The sequence below is a fragment of the Neodiprion fabricii genome, chromosome 4, assembly GCF_021155785.1.
Source record: "Neodiprion fabricii isolate iyNeoFabr1 chromosome 4, iyNeoFabr1.1, whole genome shotgun sequence".
Taxonomy (NCBI): Eukaryota; Metazoa; Arthropoda; class Insecta; order Hymenoptera; family Diprionidae; genus Neodiprion; species Neodiprion fabricii.
In genome coordinates this window covers 442225-459342 of record NC_060242.1, presented here as the reverse complement: position 1 = coordinate 459342, position 17118 = coordinate 442225, and the positions used below count along the sequence as shown (strand labels likewise).

The 17118-nt window shown below is 39.5% G+C and overlaps 1 protein-coding gene across 6 annotated transcripts in view; it reads left to right on the top strand.

Moving 5' to 3' along the window:
• Positions 1-9044, top strand: part of LOC124180954 — a 176566-nt gene extending 167522 nt beyond the window's left edge. For 4 of the 6 annotated variants that reach the window (XM_046566950.1, XM_046566946.1, XM_046566949.1 and 1 more), the window contains 9 exons: positions 1194-1308; positions 2585-2883; positions 2990-3268; positions 3367-4891; positions 5000-5103; positions 5222-5611; positions 5717-5800; positions 6637-6794; positions 7770-9044. In XM_046566950.1, the coding sequence (XP_046422906.1) occupies positions 1194-1308; positions 2585-2883; positions 2990-3268; positions 3367-4891; positions 5000-5103; positions 5222-5611; positions 5717-5800; positions 6637-6794; positions 7770-8028 (3213 nt within the window). In that variant the 3' untranslated portion in view covers positions 8029-9044. The remainder of the gene's footprint in view (positions 1-1193; positions 1309-2584; positions 2884-2989; positions 3269-3366; positions 4892-4999; positions 5104-5221; positions 5612-5716; positions 5801-6636; positions 6795-7769) is intronic. The other 2 variants (XM_046566947.1, XM_046566951.1) reach the window with 2 other exon arrangements.
• The last annotated feature ends 8074 nt before the right edge of the window (positions 9045-17118 follow it).

The window sequence follows — 17118 nt, the reverse complement described above, 5'->3', positions numbered from 1 at the left end:
ACGTCAGCCGGCCCTCGTGATGTTATAATTCCCCGTCGAATATCCAGGGGGAATTAACACGTTGCATGTACGAGTACGTGTACGAGTATAGTATATGGGCAAATGGGCTTTTAATCGAGTATTCAAGGATTCCGTGCTCGGTACCCGCGAACCTCGTACCGAGTCTCGTACTTCTCATCGATGACTGCCGGGATGCGGAGAACGGGGATCGAATTGAAACGAGCCCATTAACAGGTTCTTCTTTCCTCCCCAGCTCTCAGCACTTACCGGTAAATCCAAATAAAGCCGGAGTTCCGACCCCTCGCCGCCTCTCCTTCACCGCTAGAGCAAACATTGTCTCGAGCTGTCTCCATTATGCAGATTGACTTCGATTCGCCTGCAAGGTGGTTGGTTTTGCTCTTCGCTTGCCCTGCACCGCGTTCTCTATCCAGGTTCGCGAGTCGATCCATGACGGAGCAAATGTACTCATCGCCCTCCCGCATGTAATTTCACCGATAGTCTTTCCATATCGAGGTGAAACCGTGCGCGCGAATCGTTGTAGGGACAAAAAAAACACCGTTTTTTACCAAACCTCCAACACACGCGTCTGTATCTGCACTTACGTTCCTGGCGAATGGTCGTAGTCTGCGTACATGTAACATCGGCAACGACCGATCGACGCGACGGTATACTCGAATTGATGAGTTTCCTCGCGGTTGCCGCTCGCAATCAATTTCCAACATTAGCAACAGGATCAATATTCACGACACATCGCCACGTACGCGTGTGTATCGTTGCACGCGTGTCAAAGGTGATCCTCGGTTACGTTTTGGCTGTTCCTCGCGTCGGAGATCCTGGACCCATCTGCCTCGGTCAGAGATCCTTCGCCGCGGGAAATTGCCCCGAATCATCTCGAGCGATAATCGTCCGGCACCGTTAACCGGCAACCGCTATAACGTCGGATGACTGACGGATCGGCTAGCCTACGAATACCTGTCCGTATCGAGCCGTCGTCGAGACGAGAAGGCGCGATGTCACACCGACGCAAGCACGCCGTTGATTTCATCGCCGGATAATCGAATACAGACCCTCGATTAGGTTCGCTTAGTAATTAGGAGCCAGCCCCGGCTGCAATCTGTATCTACATACTTGAATCGATCGATTTTACTTCCATCTTATTTGCCAATGGTAACGTTTTACTCCGACTTTTTCAGGACGCGGAGAATAAGAAGTGCGAAAAGAAGGAGGTCGTCGGTCCTCCTCTGCAGACTGCATCGTCAAGTGTGAGAGCTTTAATCGAGGAGAAAATCATCCAAAAGAGAACGACTGGTAATACTAATTCAATTTATTAATAGCGTGTATGAAAGCATAATAATTCGGCAAATATCGTTTAGTCACATTTCTCCAAGAGCCATTTAGCAGCGCAAGGCCATCATCATCGTTGTCGTCGTCGTCGTCGTAATCATTCCTCAGCGTTGCATGCTTTGCCTTTTTACAATGAGAAGAGCTCAGTCGACAACGGCCAACCGCAGCTCGGTGGCCGAATTGTTATAATTTGCCCTGACCTGGCAATCTGGCTTCCTAATAAACCAAATCAATGGGATGACGGTGGTGGTGATGCTGCTACTGATTCTGAATGCACGCGGAACTCGGACACGCTGCGAATAAATGTATTTATTATCGATGCGCATTGCTTGTTCAATAAAGTCAATGGGATACCCAATCAATTAGTCGACCGCAAAACCTTTTTGCCCAATGCGGCAGGATCGAAAAAGCAGGCAAAAGGCTCGTAACGAGTATAATTGATATTTTATCTATACAGACTATTATAAGGCGGCTCGCTCAGCGTTCGTTTTAATTGCCCCGAATTAATGAAGCGCACCGGTATATGGAAGAAAATTTTTTTTCTAGCCCAATATCGAGCAGGGAGAAAAAAAATTTCAGCGGCAGTCGAAACGAGTTGAATTTTTTTCCTTAGAGACCAGTAGGGCAGAATTCAAATACATGAATCACCACTTAGACCTCTTGACTTGTACCGGTACAATTTCTGTAGCTACGTTGCACTAACGATGCGAAAGTAACGACAGGAAGTTGAAATTCGAGTATCACTGGATTGGGTAAAAATGGCAAAAAAAAAAAAACAAAATGATCCTGTGCGAAACAAAAATGTGAAGCGAATTGTCGTTCAAGGACCCTGCACGAAAGGGGATGAGACTTCGAGGATTGACGAGGGTCCGTTTGAATCAGAGGCTCTTCCCGGTTTCATGCGGACAATAAACTCGCGAGTAATAAAGAGATGGACATACACGCACTGTATATGTATAAGCGTCGAGAAGTGGAAATGGCAGGTTTTGTTCAGCATCGGCCATCGGGTTCGTCTTTCTTGGCACTGGGAAGCTTCCACGCGATTGTTTACTTTTCGCGGGTGATTTGACGGGGCGCGTTGACGTGCTAATTGAAAAATGAACCTCGCGCATTGTCCCGTTCGTTCCGGGCCGCGAATGACGCCTAGGAAATGAACAATCCGTTGAGTACGCTTGCAGAGTCGATGGTGGAACATCGCACGCGATAATCTCGGTCAGATCCCAGCGAGTAATTCAAGCAGCTCTCGCTCTTTCAGCCAACGATGGCAACAACCCTGCGGCTGTCCAGTCTCGCTCGACTCCCACCACCTTCACCACTCAGACCTCGGCGGACCGGCCAAATCAGACCTCGGGGAAGACCGGCTTCGCGATACCCGCACCTCCGCCTCTAACCATCGGAGAGAAGGTGAGGAGGCATTCGGACAGCGAACACTTCAGGCAGCCCAATGTCACCGTCGCTAACCATGCCGCGGTACAGAAGCAGCTCCAGGAGGCCCAGACCCAGGCCCAAGCTCAAGCCTTGGCAGACATGATACTGAAGGTACGTAAAACCTACCGCTCCTCGCTCTGGTCTTGGGATGGTTTTTCTCGTTCTTATCGCGCGCTCTTTCCTCACTAATTCTCCCGCCTCGTCTCTGCTCGTACAGGGAACCACGAAAATGGCGGTGAAGAGGACGGCCTCTGATCCAGGCCAGAGGGTTCAGCTAAACTATCAGGCAACTACCGCCACGGCCCAGCCGAACGCGAATCAACAACAGCAATCGCAGACCCAGCTCCAGGCCTCCGTAACGGACAGCTTCCCGATGACGGGATACTCGGAAGACGGAGGATACTTCAGTCCGAGTTTGCAGGACGAGGTGTTTCAGCAAGTAACGGCCGTGCCCGACAGCGTCCTGCTGCACGCGACCCAGCTCGACTCGATTCAGGTGAATATCGACCCCGCGACTAGGGGATTTTCGGCTTTATTTGCGAGGGGTGATCGCGTTGTTGACACACCCTAACTCCGCGTGTCCCGCGTTTCAAGTTTCAGACGACGGGCCTCCTGCACGAACAGTCTTCCGAACAACTGCAGGATATATCGCTCGAGGATAGGTTCTCGACGCAGCACACGGTCAACCCGGACCTCCAGGCTCTGGTCAATTCGCCCCTGCCCGATTCCCTGGCAGAATTCAGCACCTACGGAGCCCAGTACAGCACGGAGAGTCCGCACACTTTGCCAACCCAATCGCCGCTTCCGTCGCCGCTCACCCGCCACGACAGTCCGAGCTTTACATATCCGACTCCACCCGCTAGCCAGGAAGGTCTTTTGACCGGAAGCCTCCCGCTCCTGAGCCCCCAGGAAGACCCGGACTCCGTTAGGCCCGTCTCGTCCCCTCTTTCCGCGGCGTTTTACACGACGACGATGTCCTCCGCGGCCGCGGTCGAGGAAGCCTTGAGCGAGGTTCTTCCCGGGGAGACCGAGGCCGACACGGACCTGTACGGCGGGTCGCCGAACCCTCATTCGCCGCTGCCGAGTCCACTGTCGACAACCCCGGCACCCTCGCCTCTCTCCTCGCTTCCGCCATCCTCGGTTTCGTCTCCCGGTCCGGCGACCTTCTCCGGTACGAGTTTCCCTGTATCTCCCCATCACGGGCTACAGAATCAGATGATGCCAAACTCGGAGGATCCGCTGCTCTCGTCTAGTCCGAAGGACTTCACCGCTGGTCGGAGGAAATTCGAGTTCTCCGGCTTTCAATCGTACAAATTGATAACCAACCAGAATCTGGTCGATATCGGACTCGGGAACGGGAGTCTAGCTGGCATTGTCGTCGATAACAACGGCGAGTTCAAACTCATACAGACCGCCGGACTTCAGAAAGCCAATGTTCTTGTCCAGGCTGGATCACTGAGCCCGCTCACTTTCAGAAAAGAAATAAGACTCGCCACTCCCAAAGCCGAAATTACGGGCGCCAACAACGTTTTGTCAGGCGCGTTAAATGCTCAGCCGCAGTTTCACCATAATCAGATACATCAGCCGGCCTTTAATCCAGCCAAGTTTCTCATACAAACAAACAACTCGGCGAAAAATACGACGGTAAAAAGTAAAACGCCCAACAATCTGCCGGTTCCCATCGAACAGATCAAGGAAGAGCTTCTCGACGAGGACGTGTTTCTTAGTCCTACAAGTATTCCGGCTAGCCCGATAAGGCAGTCTAGGAAAAGGCCGAGAATCGATGGCCACTACGCAAACTCTAATTCGTATCCTTCAAGACTGAGAAGGGCCTGTGACAGACATTGGGACAGTAGTTACACACCTCCGCCTATATTAGACCCGTCCAGATCAGGCCCGGGACTATACGCAAGGCTACACCAGCACGAAAGGGATTCGGAATTCAGTTCGGACGATTCCCAAGGGAACGACGGACCCCCACCTAGAATAAACATCGGCACCAGATATCAAGCGACGATACCTCCGGTCAGGTGCGACGGCGAGAGAGGCAGAGGAGGACCCGAGGTTGACCATTTGCTGTGGGATCCTGGCATAAACAACAGCTTGACGGATACGGAAAGTAAGTGTCAATCGCGTCGGCGATGTACGGCTTGTTCGCATGCTTGCTTTTTATCACAGGGTGTAAAATTTACCCGGGGATCGTTTTTTTTTTTCGTTTTTTTTTCAGTTGAAATGTACCTACAGTTTGCCTGTTGCGCAGCTGTGCCTGGCGGGGGAAGAAATAAGGAGTATGCTCTTCACCTGCTGCATATGTGCAAAGGAAACATTCACGTAAGCATATATTGTTTTATTCTTTCCTACTCTGTACTGATATATTGATTTATTGTTCTTCGAATGCTCAATTTTGGAATGTTTTTTTGTTTTTTTTTTCTTTTTTTTCTTTACTCAGGAAGCAATGTTGAAGCTGATGAGACCGACTCCTTCTCTGCCAATGGGACATCCATTGCTCAGCTACGAGTACCACGAGTCTGATCGGTGGACAGCCCACGAAATGGACTTATTCTATCAGAGTTTATCGAAACGGAATAAAGATTTCAGGGGGATAGCTCGTGACGTTGGAAGCAAATCTGTTAAGCAATGCGTGCAATTTTACTACCTCTGGAAAAAACTTTGCCCTGATGAGTACAAAAAAATGAGATCACGACACGGAAAACCAAAGATCAAAATTGAAAATAAAGATATTAAAGATTGTAAGGATACCAAGGAACTCAGAGACGCAATCGCGTCTGTTACGGATCTCGACTTTAGTGAAGAAAAATCAATTCTCCATCGCACCCTGGTTAGTCGCTGATTATATACAGTGTTGTTGTTGGGAATTTAAGTGATAGTTGAAAGTGTATCGATTCGCCGCTCGTTTCTCATATCAAAATTATTATTCTCTCAGTTGCAGACTAACGAAAGGGAAAGTTCGGCCACGCTGACAACCAGCGAAGGGGAGCTGAGATTATTCGCCTACGAATGCCCTGATGTGAGTTATCGTTATACGTACTAATATTAACGGTTTATCTGCATTTCTTAATATTCCTTGCTGCTACTCGCAATCTAATTATTTATCATATTTTATTATATATCCGCCCAACTGTTTACTACTTTGTCTAACATCTTTTGTATTGTTCATCCTTTCTGAAAACGTATATCATTGTGTACATTCGCGCTGGCTTTCGTGTCGATTCTATTGGCAAAATCAAGCACTGTCGTCACATAACATAGTGTTATCGACAAACCAGTTGTTTTGTCTATTGTAACATGGACATTTGGAACACCGTCATAATTATGTTTCGAACATTCGAAGAACTAGTTTATACGTTGAGCTTTCGTTGGTCGAGTCTCCGAATTCCGACACTATCGCGTCATTTCCAACGCATTACAAAGGAATTACGCACTACACGTTTGTAGCTGCGTAAAACGTTTTCCATTCGTTATAAGCCAAGTGCGCTGCGAATTGTAACGAGTTGCTACACATATATCTGCTCCCGAACCTCAGCTAAATACCTTGCATCTTTATACCTGTAAAATGTATCGACAGAAGACTCACGTTTGTACACTTGGTGGGTATGAAAACCTGTACATACACACATGCATATCTTCTTTTTCATGTGAAAGTTGAATTGTCGCATGTAGTTCGATTATTGTGAATGCTTTCTTAATATGCTTATTATTTGACGGAAGAAATTAAAAAAAAAATAAAAACCTGACAGTCGCGGGCAAAGTAATGAAATCGATTGTTGGCGTTGTCATTGTTTGTCGTTGTTGTCGTTTGGTTGTGTTGTTTATTTTGGCTTTGTGTTTTCTTTGTGTTATCAGAGCTTTAGCGGAAGTGTAACAGTAACGATGGCTGGAAGCACCCAAACTGGCCAAACCGGTCACGTCACAGCCAACACCAACTCACAAACTCACACTAGTTCTGAGCATCTACCACCCGTGCCCACCCTACTTCACTACCCCTGCAAGATTTGCGGGAAGTAAGTCTCTAATCTAATCTAAATCAAACCATTTCCGTAACATATATTACATTCTGATCCAGAAATATTATTGGCTAATCTATTCCTCGACGTATATGAAAACTTGGATGTACCTTGCTGCAGGCACTGCGGCGTTAGACTTGGCACCCAGAATTAGTCATGAGTCGTACATCCGATTCAATCTTATTATATGCACAATTAGCAACGCATTGGGAACGAAACGTGTATAACTTTTGTAAATCTTTTGTAATTCCATTGAGTTGGAGCCTTGCCAAGGAAAGAAATATAGCTGCCCATACCAAGACATCCCGATTGAATTCCATTGGCGGTGTCAAACTGGTAGCTTGGCCAAAAATGCTGTCTTTGAATCTGACAATTCTTGATAATTATGCCCTACAATTTTACAGTGGAAATCTACGATTATCTCCACTGTGCGCTTAATGTCGAAGACTGGCTCGTATTCTTTTTACAATTACCCTAACGAGTATGCTATTAAATAGCATGCTATTTCCATTAATATGCCTTGTTTATGATTCTCAGTTATACGTACATGTATATATATAAATATATATATATATATACATACTCACACGTCTCCTTCACATAATATAATATAAATTTTCGTTTCATGAGGTTCTTGCACAATCCAGCTGAATGTTTATTAAAATTTATATTATATGTACCTACCTGTTCTTAATTTTACATTACATCAAATGAAACATGAAACATAGAGCAGCGTTCACATGTAACGCTCAGCAAGAAATTATTTGTCGATTGTATAATATTATTATACATTGATCCGCATGTATTAAAATTATATGAGTATGCCAAATACTTTATATATCTGCTTGTTTAACGGAGTCATTTGATTTTTATCATTGAGCAAGCGGTTTGTGATGTAATCCAGTGCCAGAGATTACGCAAATGTGTCGATGATATTTCTATCACGTTCCTTGTTTTTTTGTTTTTTTTCAGAGTTTTCAACAAAGTGAAAAGCAGAAGTGCACATATGAAATCTCATCGTCCAATACCCTCCCCAGATTCAATGGCTCAAGAATCTAAACGTAGCGCTGCAGCGGTTCAACAACAAAATAATCAGCAACAACAACAATCAAAACAATCGCAGGATTATCAGTACACGACTACGCTGACAGCGACGACAAATAGTGACTCCAATGCGCTGAATAGTGCAACCCATTTATGGCACAATCCTACGAGACTTAGGCCACCTTAAGAATAGTAAAACGAGGAAAGATGTGAACAAGAAAACGAACAAGTTGACAACATAAAGTTAAGTTACCCAACGAAGGCTGTAATGTTTGCAGAGACGAATGTCACAGCTTACAGTAAGCAGAAATCTAACGGTACGATTTCAAAACTGTATTCCAATACATTGGAATAAAATTTGATTAGTGCAGGGTGCGATTCTTACTTTTCTTAACTCTCTTTTCTTTCTTTCTTTAATTATTTATTGATATAAAAAATTATTGAAACACAGTTTTTGTCAAAGGATAGGAATGAAAAAAAAATTTAAACTCGCAACACATACGAACACTCTAGGCCTAAACAATAGTTTAGTTCTTCTACTTGTCCGTCGTCCCCCCATTCTACCAAAATTTAAGATTATTTATATTGCACAGATACCGTTTAAGTATACATCTATTGGCCATACGACATGTTTGCATGGAAACGATGATTTATAAGTCATGAATTAGACAATTTACGGACTTGTTGAGTGTAATCGAATAATACCTGTACATAATATTACTACAAGAAAAATAATATCGGGGCATTTAACGGAGAAACAACATCTAGGAAGTGTAAACATGCTTCGGGAATAAATCGGGCGGTAGAGAAATGGAGATAAGTAAATACAGGTTGTTGTTGAAAGGAAATAATAACAAATTTTTGAACGAAGGATGTCAAAATGTTGTAAAAAAACATCTATTGATGATTTAAATAAGCGCGTTATACGCGGTGAGAAAACTTCAATGATCATGAAATACTACCGAGTGAACGTGCACACTGAACGTACTATGAAAGCTGTGCCACGATAGAGACACTTATTTTTTACTGTAAAGAACTTTTGCGTTTGTTTTTCCTTGTGAGATAACTGACTCGTGTGCTCAATCATCTTCTACGTAATATAATGTAAAATCGACCGTGTTAATTGTTGTACACTATCAATCGCCTATCAGCCGTGCATAGTTGTTGTGGAAGGAATAAAAAATAAAAAAAAGTTTTACAGAATTCAGTAACATTTATGGTATCCGTGATCGAGTCATGGTTTGTAATATTTTACTTCTCTTCTCCTGCTTATCGGATTCAACGTCGGCAGTTACATGTTAGATATTGATTTGCATAGGTTGCCGTATGACGCGATCGTTCAAGCAATACGGCAAGCATATCACAATCATTTTCGTATTACATAAATAAGGGAGCCGCCATTCGGTTGGAAAAATTTGTTATACGTGCGTCGTAGTAATACTATTAGTTGAAACTGTTCATACTTTATTCACGGTAACGGTGAACTGCATAATATAATATTAATCCGGTAATTTACCAAGTATCGATTTGTTGAAACGCTCGATTCTGTTAACTTTATCTCTTATTATAACACACTAAAATTATGATTAAATAGATTATAATATAGAAGAAAAAGAAAAAGTAAAATTTAATCAACAATTGATGTAATTTTAATATATATATACAATTTCTATAGCTTGTAGGATGATATTAGTTCTCTGAGAACATTGTTCAAGTTTCACTCTCCGGGTTTCGGCAATGCCGACGACATTGGGTGTATAATAATAACAACAACAACAACAACAACAACAACAGCAACAAAAACAGCAACAACAACAACAACAACAACAACAAAAACAACAACAACAACAACAACAACAATAATAATAATTTGCTGGCATAAAATACACTATACATAATAATAATAATTGTTGTAATGATTATTATTATTATTGTGATTATTATTATCTAAATGGATAGATAATAACGATTATTGTTGTTGTTGTTGTTGTTATTATGCACACGATTTGGAAAATTCTTGAGAAATATTGTTACTCGACTAAATGATGACTAGGGCGAGTGACTGCGACGATGATGATATTACTATATGTGTACATAAGATGTATACACACCTGTACATATTCATAATTGTCTCTGTATGTATGTACAATGTGGATGACATTACTTGAATTTAAGTAAAATAATTTAGGATCGTTTCTAGGAGGGATCTGCTGTAATTATCGCACAGTTGACTTCGTTTTCTACATTACTGAGGCCTACGTGGTGAGACTCTTTCGTGAACAATGAGAGAAAAAGATTGGTAATTTAAATTCCAAATTTTCATCATCGTTTTCTCGGAGTACTTAACGACAATTACTTTTCTGCCTGTAATATTCTCATCTTGAGAGATTTTCTACATTGTTTATATGCATACAAAATCTGCACTCATTGCTCACGTATTCCTGAAACAATTTGAAACCTAACTAAACGCGTCATATTTTTATTGTCAGGTACATCGTGTGATGATAGATATTCAATAACTGCATAGTCACGTTAGCAAAGAGAGAGAGAGAGAGAGACAGAGAGAGAGAAAGAGAGAGAGAAAGGGAAGAAACCACTGTCTAGCTAAATGACATTTGCATTTGAAACCTTATACAAAAGAAATTAGCTCAAATGTAAGTGATGTTACGTAAAATGATAATGTACATATTAATAGACAAATGAGAGAGATTAGTTGAAAAAATTGTACTTCAAGAACTTGATTGTTGATTAAGAAGTTGACCCGTCGTAGGTGCCGTTATATATTTTTATCTTACGGACATTGTTATTCATTCATTGTTAACGCTCTTCTCCTTCCGCATCTTCTTCTCCTTCTGCTTCTTCTTCCTTTTATTCTTCGTCTTCTTATTCTTCTTATTCTTCTTCTTCTTCTTCTTCTTCTTCTTCTTCTTCTTTTTCCTTTTCTCCTTCATCTTCTTCTCTTCTTCTTCTTCTATTCTACTACTTTCGTTATATACATATACTTATCTACTTTTATGACTTAAATTAATAACGTTGTACGTTTAAAAAGAAATCTTCTCAATTTAGCTGTGAGTGAGTTGTGAGTATGCTTAAAAATAATCTGTGAATCAAAGAGTGATCCTAAATATTAATTTAGGCTATTTACATCTACTTTTTAATAGGTAATAACGCGATGATCGAAATTTCCACTATTTATGTATAATGCATTACGAATCGTCCAATGGTTCCTGATGCAGATGCATATATTTCACGTGGCAGTGCGGATAATCTCATACTTGTATAACTTGGAATAAGCTTCACACCGTGAATATTCTTTTACATTTCGCGGGGTCGACAAAAAAAAAAAACTTATTAGAATTTTAATTGGAATAATCGGGCCAGATATGTGGAAATTTAATTGGTCGCATCCTCATTGTTAGAAATTGTTATTGGAATATATTAACACGTGGAATAGTACAAAGATTATAATCGCACTGCTACGACTACTTTTATAAAACCATGTCGATCGCATAGTACATTTATTCATATAATTTCACAATAATGTATTTACTACTGACTAAATTTATCGAACTAGTCAGGCACGTAGAGTAAGAGGATTCATTAGCAAATACCGTTCTCCTGAAATTTGAAAATCTATAACAGTTTAAAGAGAAATGGTCCAGTCACTGTGAATCGTTCATTTTTCGAATCAGTTTCAGATACATTGATACGTAATGGACGGAAAGCTCGGATAAACATGCGTCAATAAAAGTTTGCGTAAAATGGGGCTTATAAATAGAATAAGATGTTTATTTAAATCGAGATCTTTCACGTTAGTTTAGAAAACATAATACATACCGCAGTTTCTTCCAAATTAATTACTTGGTTAACGTTGATGTGTTACACAATATTTCGTTCTACTGTTTTATTTATTTCACGCTATTATTTTTACACTCTATTTTATCCCTACGCCCTTAAGTTTAACTTCGACTCTCCCCAGTCTCAATACTTCTTTACAATATCAAATGGACGATTTTTATTTGCTACTTTCGTTTCTCGGTTCAAATGAAAATTAGGAATGTGATCTTTGTAACAGCTTCCAGCAGCAAGTAAATAATGTAAAAATTTAGATCTGTAAATGTGCTACGAAATGATAGATTGTAGAACCTTACACTTTAAAACTAGTTTATTTAAGAAAATAAAAAATTGTTATCGACTCTGAGTATATGGGTTTGAAAATAGGTTGAATAATAAAAATGAAGAAGAAAAAAATTAGCAAACATATCATTTAAGACAATACACTTGTTACAGAAACTAAGTTTCTACCTTACTATTGTAATTACTATTGTACGTAAAAGTAACTGTTATAATCAGACTCGAGGGTTCGGTAAGATTTAAATAACTAGCCGTAAATATTACGGCATACGTTTAACACTTATCTATTTCCAGAATAAACTCATGCCATAGCGTTATGGATCGATTACCTATGCCGACGTACTTTCCATGAATTTTACAACATCAGACAAAAAGAAAAGAAACTTTACGCGTGGTATAAATTTTAACTGAACGAAATTATTTTAACCCCTTTACTCTGGACTTAGAAAATTGTGCAAAGCTCACGCTGAGAAGTAATAGAAGATATAATTGCTGGAGGCTGTTGACTCAGAAGAGATAAGAGCGAGTAATTGTAGTTAACGAGAAAGCCATACTTACGAAACAGTGTGACGAAGATGTATTGCATGAATTGTACAATTGAGTCCATCCACGTCACAAGAGAAAAGGAAAATGAAAAAAAAAAAATCATATGTATGTATACCTATATGCACAATATATAGGGCTGATACATATACATATTTATATATATTATCCTGTACTTATTATAAACTGATAAATATGTGATGTATTTAAATGGTATGTGGTATATATGGTAATACATATATTTGTATATAGGCGGACCCGTGCCATCAACTAGTGGGTTGTACCGATATTATCGAAACTTTCGCAGATTCACACAGGCGGTATGTTCGCAGTGTAGTTACAAAGTTAATGGATTCAGAGCCCCGTTTACATGCGCTGCAATCTCGATTTTGACAATTACCCCATTCTCCGTTACGGTAAATTATTCTTCGTCTATTTCGCGATTCGTCGTAATATTCTACGCTCATGCACCTTTCCTGTAACTAAAAATATACGGGTATATTGTTTCATTGATTTACCGTTAGACAGTGGCTTGAAATCGAGCCGATCTTGATTATCGTTGCATAATTTTACGGAAACCGTTTGCCGTAAGTTAATTTAAGCTTTATAATATTGGAACGACGAACAAACACGGTCGTTGAATACGGTGGTAATACAAGAAAAGGCAAACCAGTGCCAAATATTGAACAATGTCTGTAAAATGTATCGGTGAGGAAAAAATCAAAAAAGAAAGAAGTGAATACGAGAAACACCGCATCATGTATTTTCTCTACATCCAATAACCGTGACTACAAATTTATCGTATGGTTAATTGATCGGCTCGTCTCTTATAATTCAAAAATTAAATTACATCAGCGACACAAGATATATCAGGCATAGAATTTGTCTAGTAAATTATCGCGATACATATCTGTGAGGCATAGCGCAAAACACATTCGCAAATTCTTACGAATAAAAGTAAAACTAATGCGATCCGAAATGATATTTCTAAATTGTTGTTTAAAAGTCTGCTTTCCTCCGATAAATACCGGGTACTCGAAATTATCTAATAACTACGTAGCGTTTTAATCGTTCAATTGAAACCTCGATCCTATGCCTCTAAGAACAAATTAGGATTTTAAACGAAACACACACACACACACACACACACACACGCACACGCTCACACGTACAGAGAGAGATACTTCGTTCACTTTTGTTCATAAACTGTAAACAATTTTCGATAAAATATTCTAAATTACCACTGTAACTGTTCATATGTACGCGTATTTTTTTGCAACGATGCAAGAAATATATATACATATATGTATTATATATATTGGTACAACTCGATGAAGAAAGTGTAGCGTGGTTATACACCTGAGGAATGTGCTCAAAATACTGTATTAAAGAGAAAAAAAAGTCTACTAAGGAAAAAAAAAAATAATAAAAAAATAACTCGTCATCGTTTATGCAAAAAGAAGAAAAAACAAAAAAAAAAAAAAAAAAAATAATGCTCTACTCTTAAAGATTGGAGATTTATTATAACTTATTGATATTGTAAACTATATTGTCCTATATTATCTATTATCTACTTTAATGTCTATCTACACTCTAACATGGATCTTTATAATCCTCTATTCGATGTTAATCTATTCTCTATTAACTTTTACTACATTAAACCCCTATTCTTAATAGAATTTTCTAATACCGTAGGAAAAGCTAGCCAGCTGTTGTATCGCCGCGTGTATAAATTTTTACTCCCCGATGGAAAATTTGGGCAAAATTTCTTTTTCTTCACTTTTTCGTCACAATTCACACGTACAAATAACAATATCATCGACTCGCGTTGAAATTCGTAAATAATTAGACAAGCGATGATCAGATTCCCTGGACGACGACGATCGTACCAACCGTACGCACAAATTTCAAGATTTCGTTTTTGTCACTCTGACTTGTATAGTATAAGGTCGCTCAAAAATCTATGGCAATCATGTTTTTATAATTTATATTTTAACCCCGCCGTTATACATTCGCGGGGAATTCGCGACGCTCGTGACTTTACAACCGCATTTGTTGAAAAATCGACGTCTTCCACCTGCATTGGCATATTGGTATGCGCAGATATTGGCATTTTCAAGGGGCTATAACTCAATACCCGAGATACCGTATTTACGGTTATAGGACAACTTTGAACGTCGCTGCAGCGGTTGCAGGTGAAAGAATTGAATTTATTCTCGGTTTCGTAATAAGTAGGATCGATATTAACACAACCGTCAGCAATATTCGTGATTGCTCCGTTATGAGTTGTAACTTTTCTGCTCAACTAGTTTCTATTATTAATACGATATTACCACGATATTATCTCCCTCTCTCTATCTCTCTCTCTCTCTATCTCTCTCTCTCTCTCTCTATCTCTCTCTCTCTCTCTTCGCATATACTACTTATATTTATATTATAAAAAGTACGAGGAAGGGAAAGAAAAAAATAAGGTAAAACTAAACACGCGCATAATCGTTGATCCGACACTGTGTTGTCTAATTTTATTCATTGAATTGTCTTGCTCAAGATATCGGCCACTGATCGCCATTGGCAAACAATACTAATAAAATACAATAAAAATGATAAATCTAACGTTACGTAAATCGCTCAAAACTCGGTGCCATGTTTAATATATTATTGCTTTGATATTCCCCACAGTCGATGTTGCCTACAGCTGGCTAGTAATGTACAATCTTATTATCTCGATAATTTTCCCTTATGCGTTACAGTTGTTTGTCTCAAGAACTGCATCACAATTTGCATCTGCGGTTGACTTGCTTCCATGCATCGTAGTTCGAACGCGGTGATAAGAGTAAAATTAAAACAAAAAATAAACAACATTCTTACCACGATCATTATTCCACCTGCGTTTTACTCGATTGTCGGCTGAATTTTCTTACACAGTTTCTTATTCATATTTGTATTCATTGCTAGGTAATTTTTCTAAAAAAAAAAAAGAAAGAAAAAAAAAAATAAATCAATTCGAAACAACTTCAATCACCAACTTCCGCATTCGACTCGCCTCTCCGAACTTTGCTATGCGGATAATAACGTCAGCATTGTTCGTGCTTTCTGTGTCATCTTCTGCATCCTGTTTGATTGATTATAAACGCGTTTTTTCTTTTTATGAACATATACAACGTGATTTATGCGACGCGATGCAGCTGACAACGTTATTTATTAATATTTATAATACGTGTGAAAATTTTGACGTTTCCAAAGATCATTGCATTCATGGCCGAATGAATGAGATTAGCGTGACAAACAAGTGTAAAGCATTATAAACGAGTAAGCCATTCAGTCAATTTGAAACGGGATGTGGTGACGGGAGTTGCACGGAGATCATAATTTATGCGGGCTTGGGTTAAGATTTAATCAAATTATACACGTCGCGTGGAAGTAAAATTTTGATAACTCTACTACTCGGTGGCCTAAGGTATATTTGTTGCAACTTCCCTGCGTCCGAGTTATCTTGGAAGGAAGAAACTAGAAAAAATATTTATAATTACGAGGAATAAGAGGAAGTAAAAAAATAAAAAGTCTAGCGAGGCCTAAAACAAAAATTAATAAACCAATTACATTGAGAATCTAAATAGAATTAATAAATTAATTATTAACTAAATATGTAATAAACTATAAAGATCGGTCTAAAGTCATTCGGCTTAGCTAGGGCAACGAGAATCTGTACATCAGTATTATATTTAAAAACAATACTTAAACATATATATATATATATATATACATACACATTATACATACACTGAATTGGTACGTATACTATACATATATCGCATGTTACATGTATATTGTATACATAACACACACTCGCTATTCTATATATTGTATAATATACACGTAACGCAACGTAAAGCGAACGAATCGATCACTTCACTCACACGTGCTAAATTATAACGTCGATGTTGTCTGTTGTTAAGCAATGTTTTTATTCGGGGCATAAGAGGTTTTCGTATTTTATTAAATTTTTCCCAACGTGTTTCTGCATTAATGCAAACGGCCGTTTCGCCCGAGTATATCCCTTATAGAGCTCGCGGAGAAGGAAGATTTAATTGTTTCTAAACTCACTGACAAGTTGCGTGATTATTCTGCATTATGAAACAACGGGAATATTATTTCTGATAAATACATAGATCGGGTGAAATTTTTACACGTCACTTGGGTGCTACGCGGATGAAAATAGTCAGGGGTGTGCGATAATTTAGTTTGTGCGAATGGTACGTGAGTCGAGAGAATACAAAATACGAGAACTCTCTGCACCTCGGAAATAAGGAATAAATGCCATTGAACTACTACGATAAACGTAATAGGGGTAAGAAGAAGAAGACGAGAAAAGAAAAAAAAAGAAAAAAAAAAGAATCCAGTTGTAACACTCCGATATATAAATAATCTAATCGTCATTTATGAAAAATATACACCTGTATGTGCATATATAATCGGTGTATGTATGCGTGTAAATATAAATAGTTTACATACATATGCATACACAGACACACACACACACACACGCAGACAGGAACAAACACACATAACTGATATTGAAAACGTGAAATATTATATATAT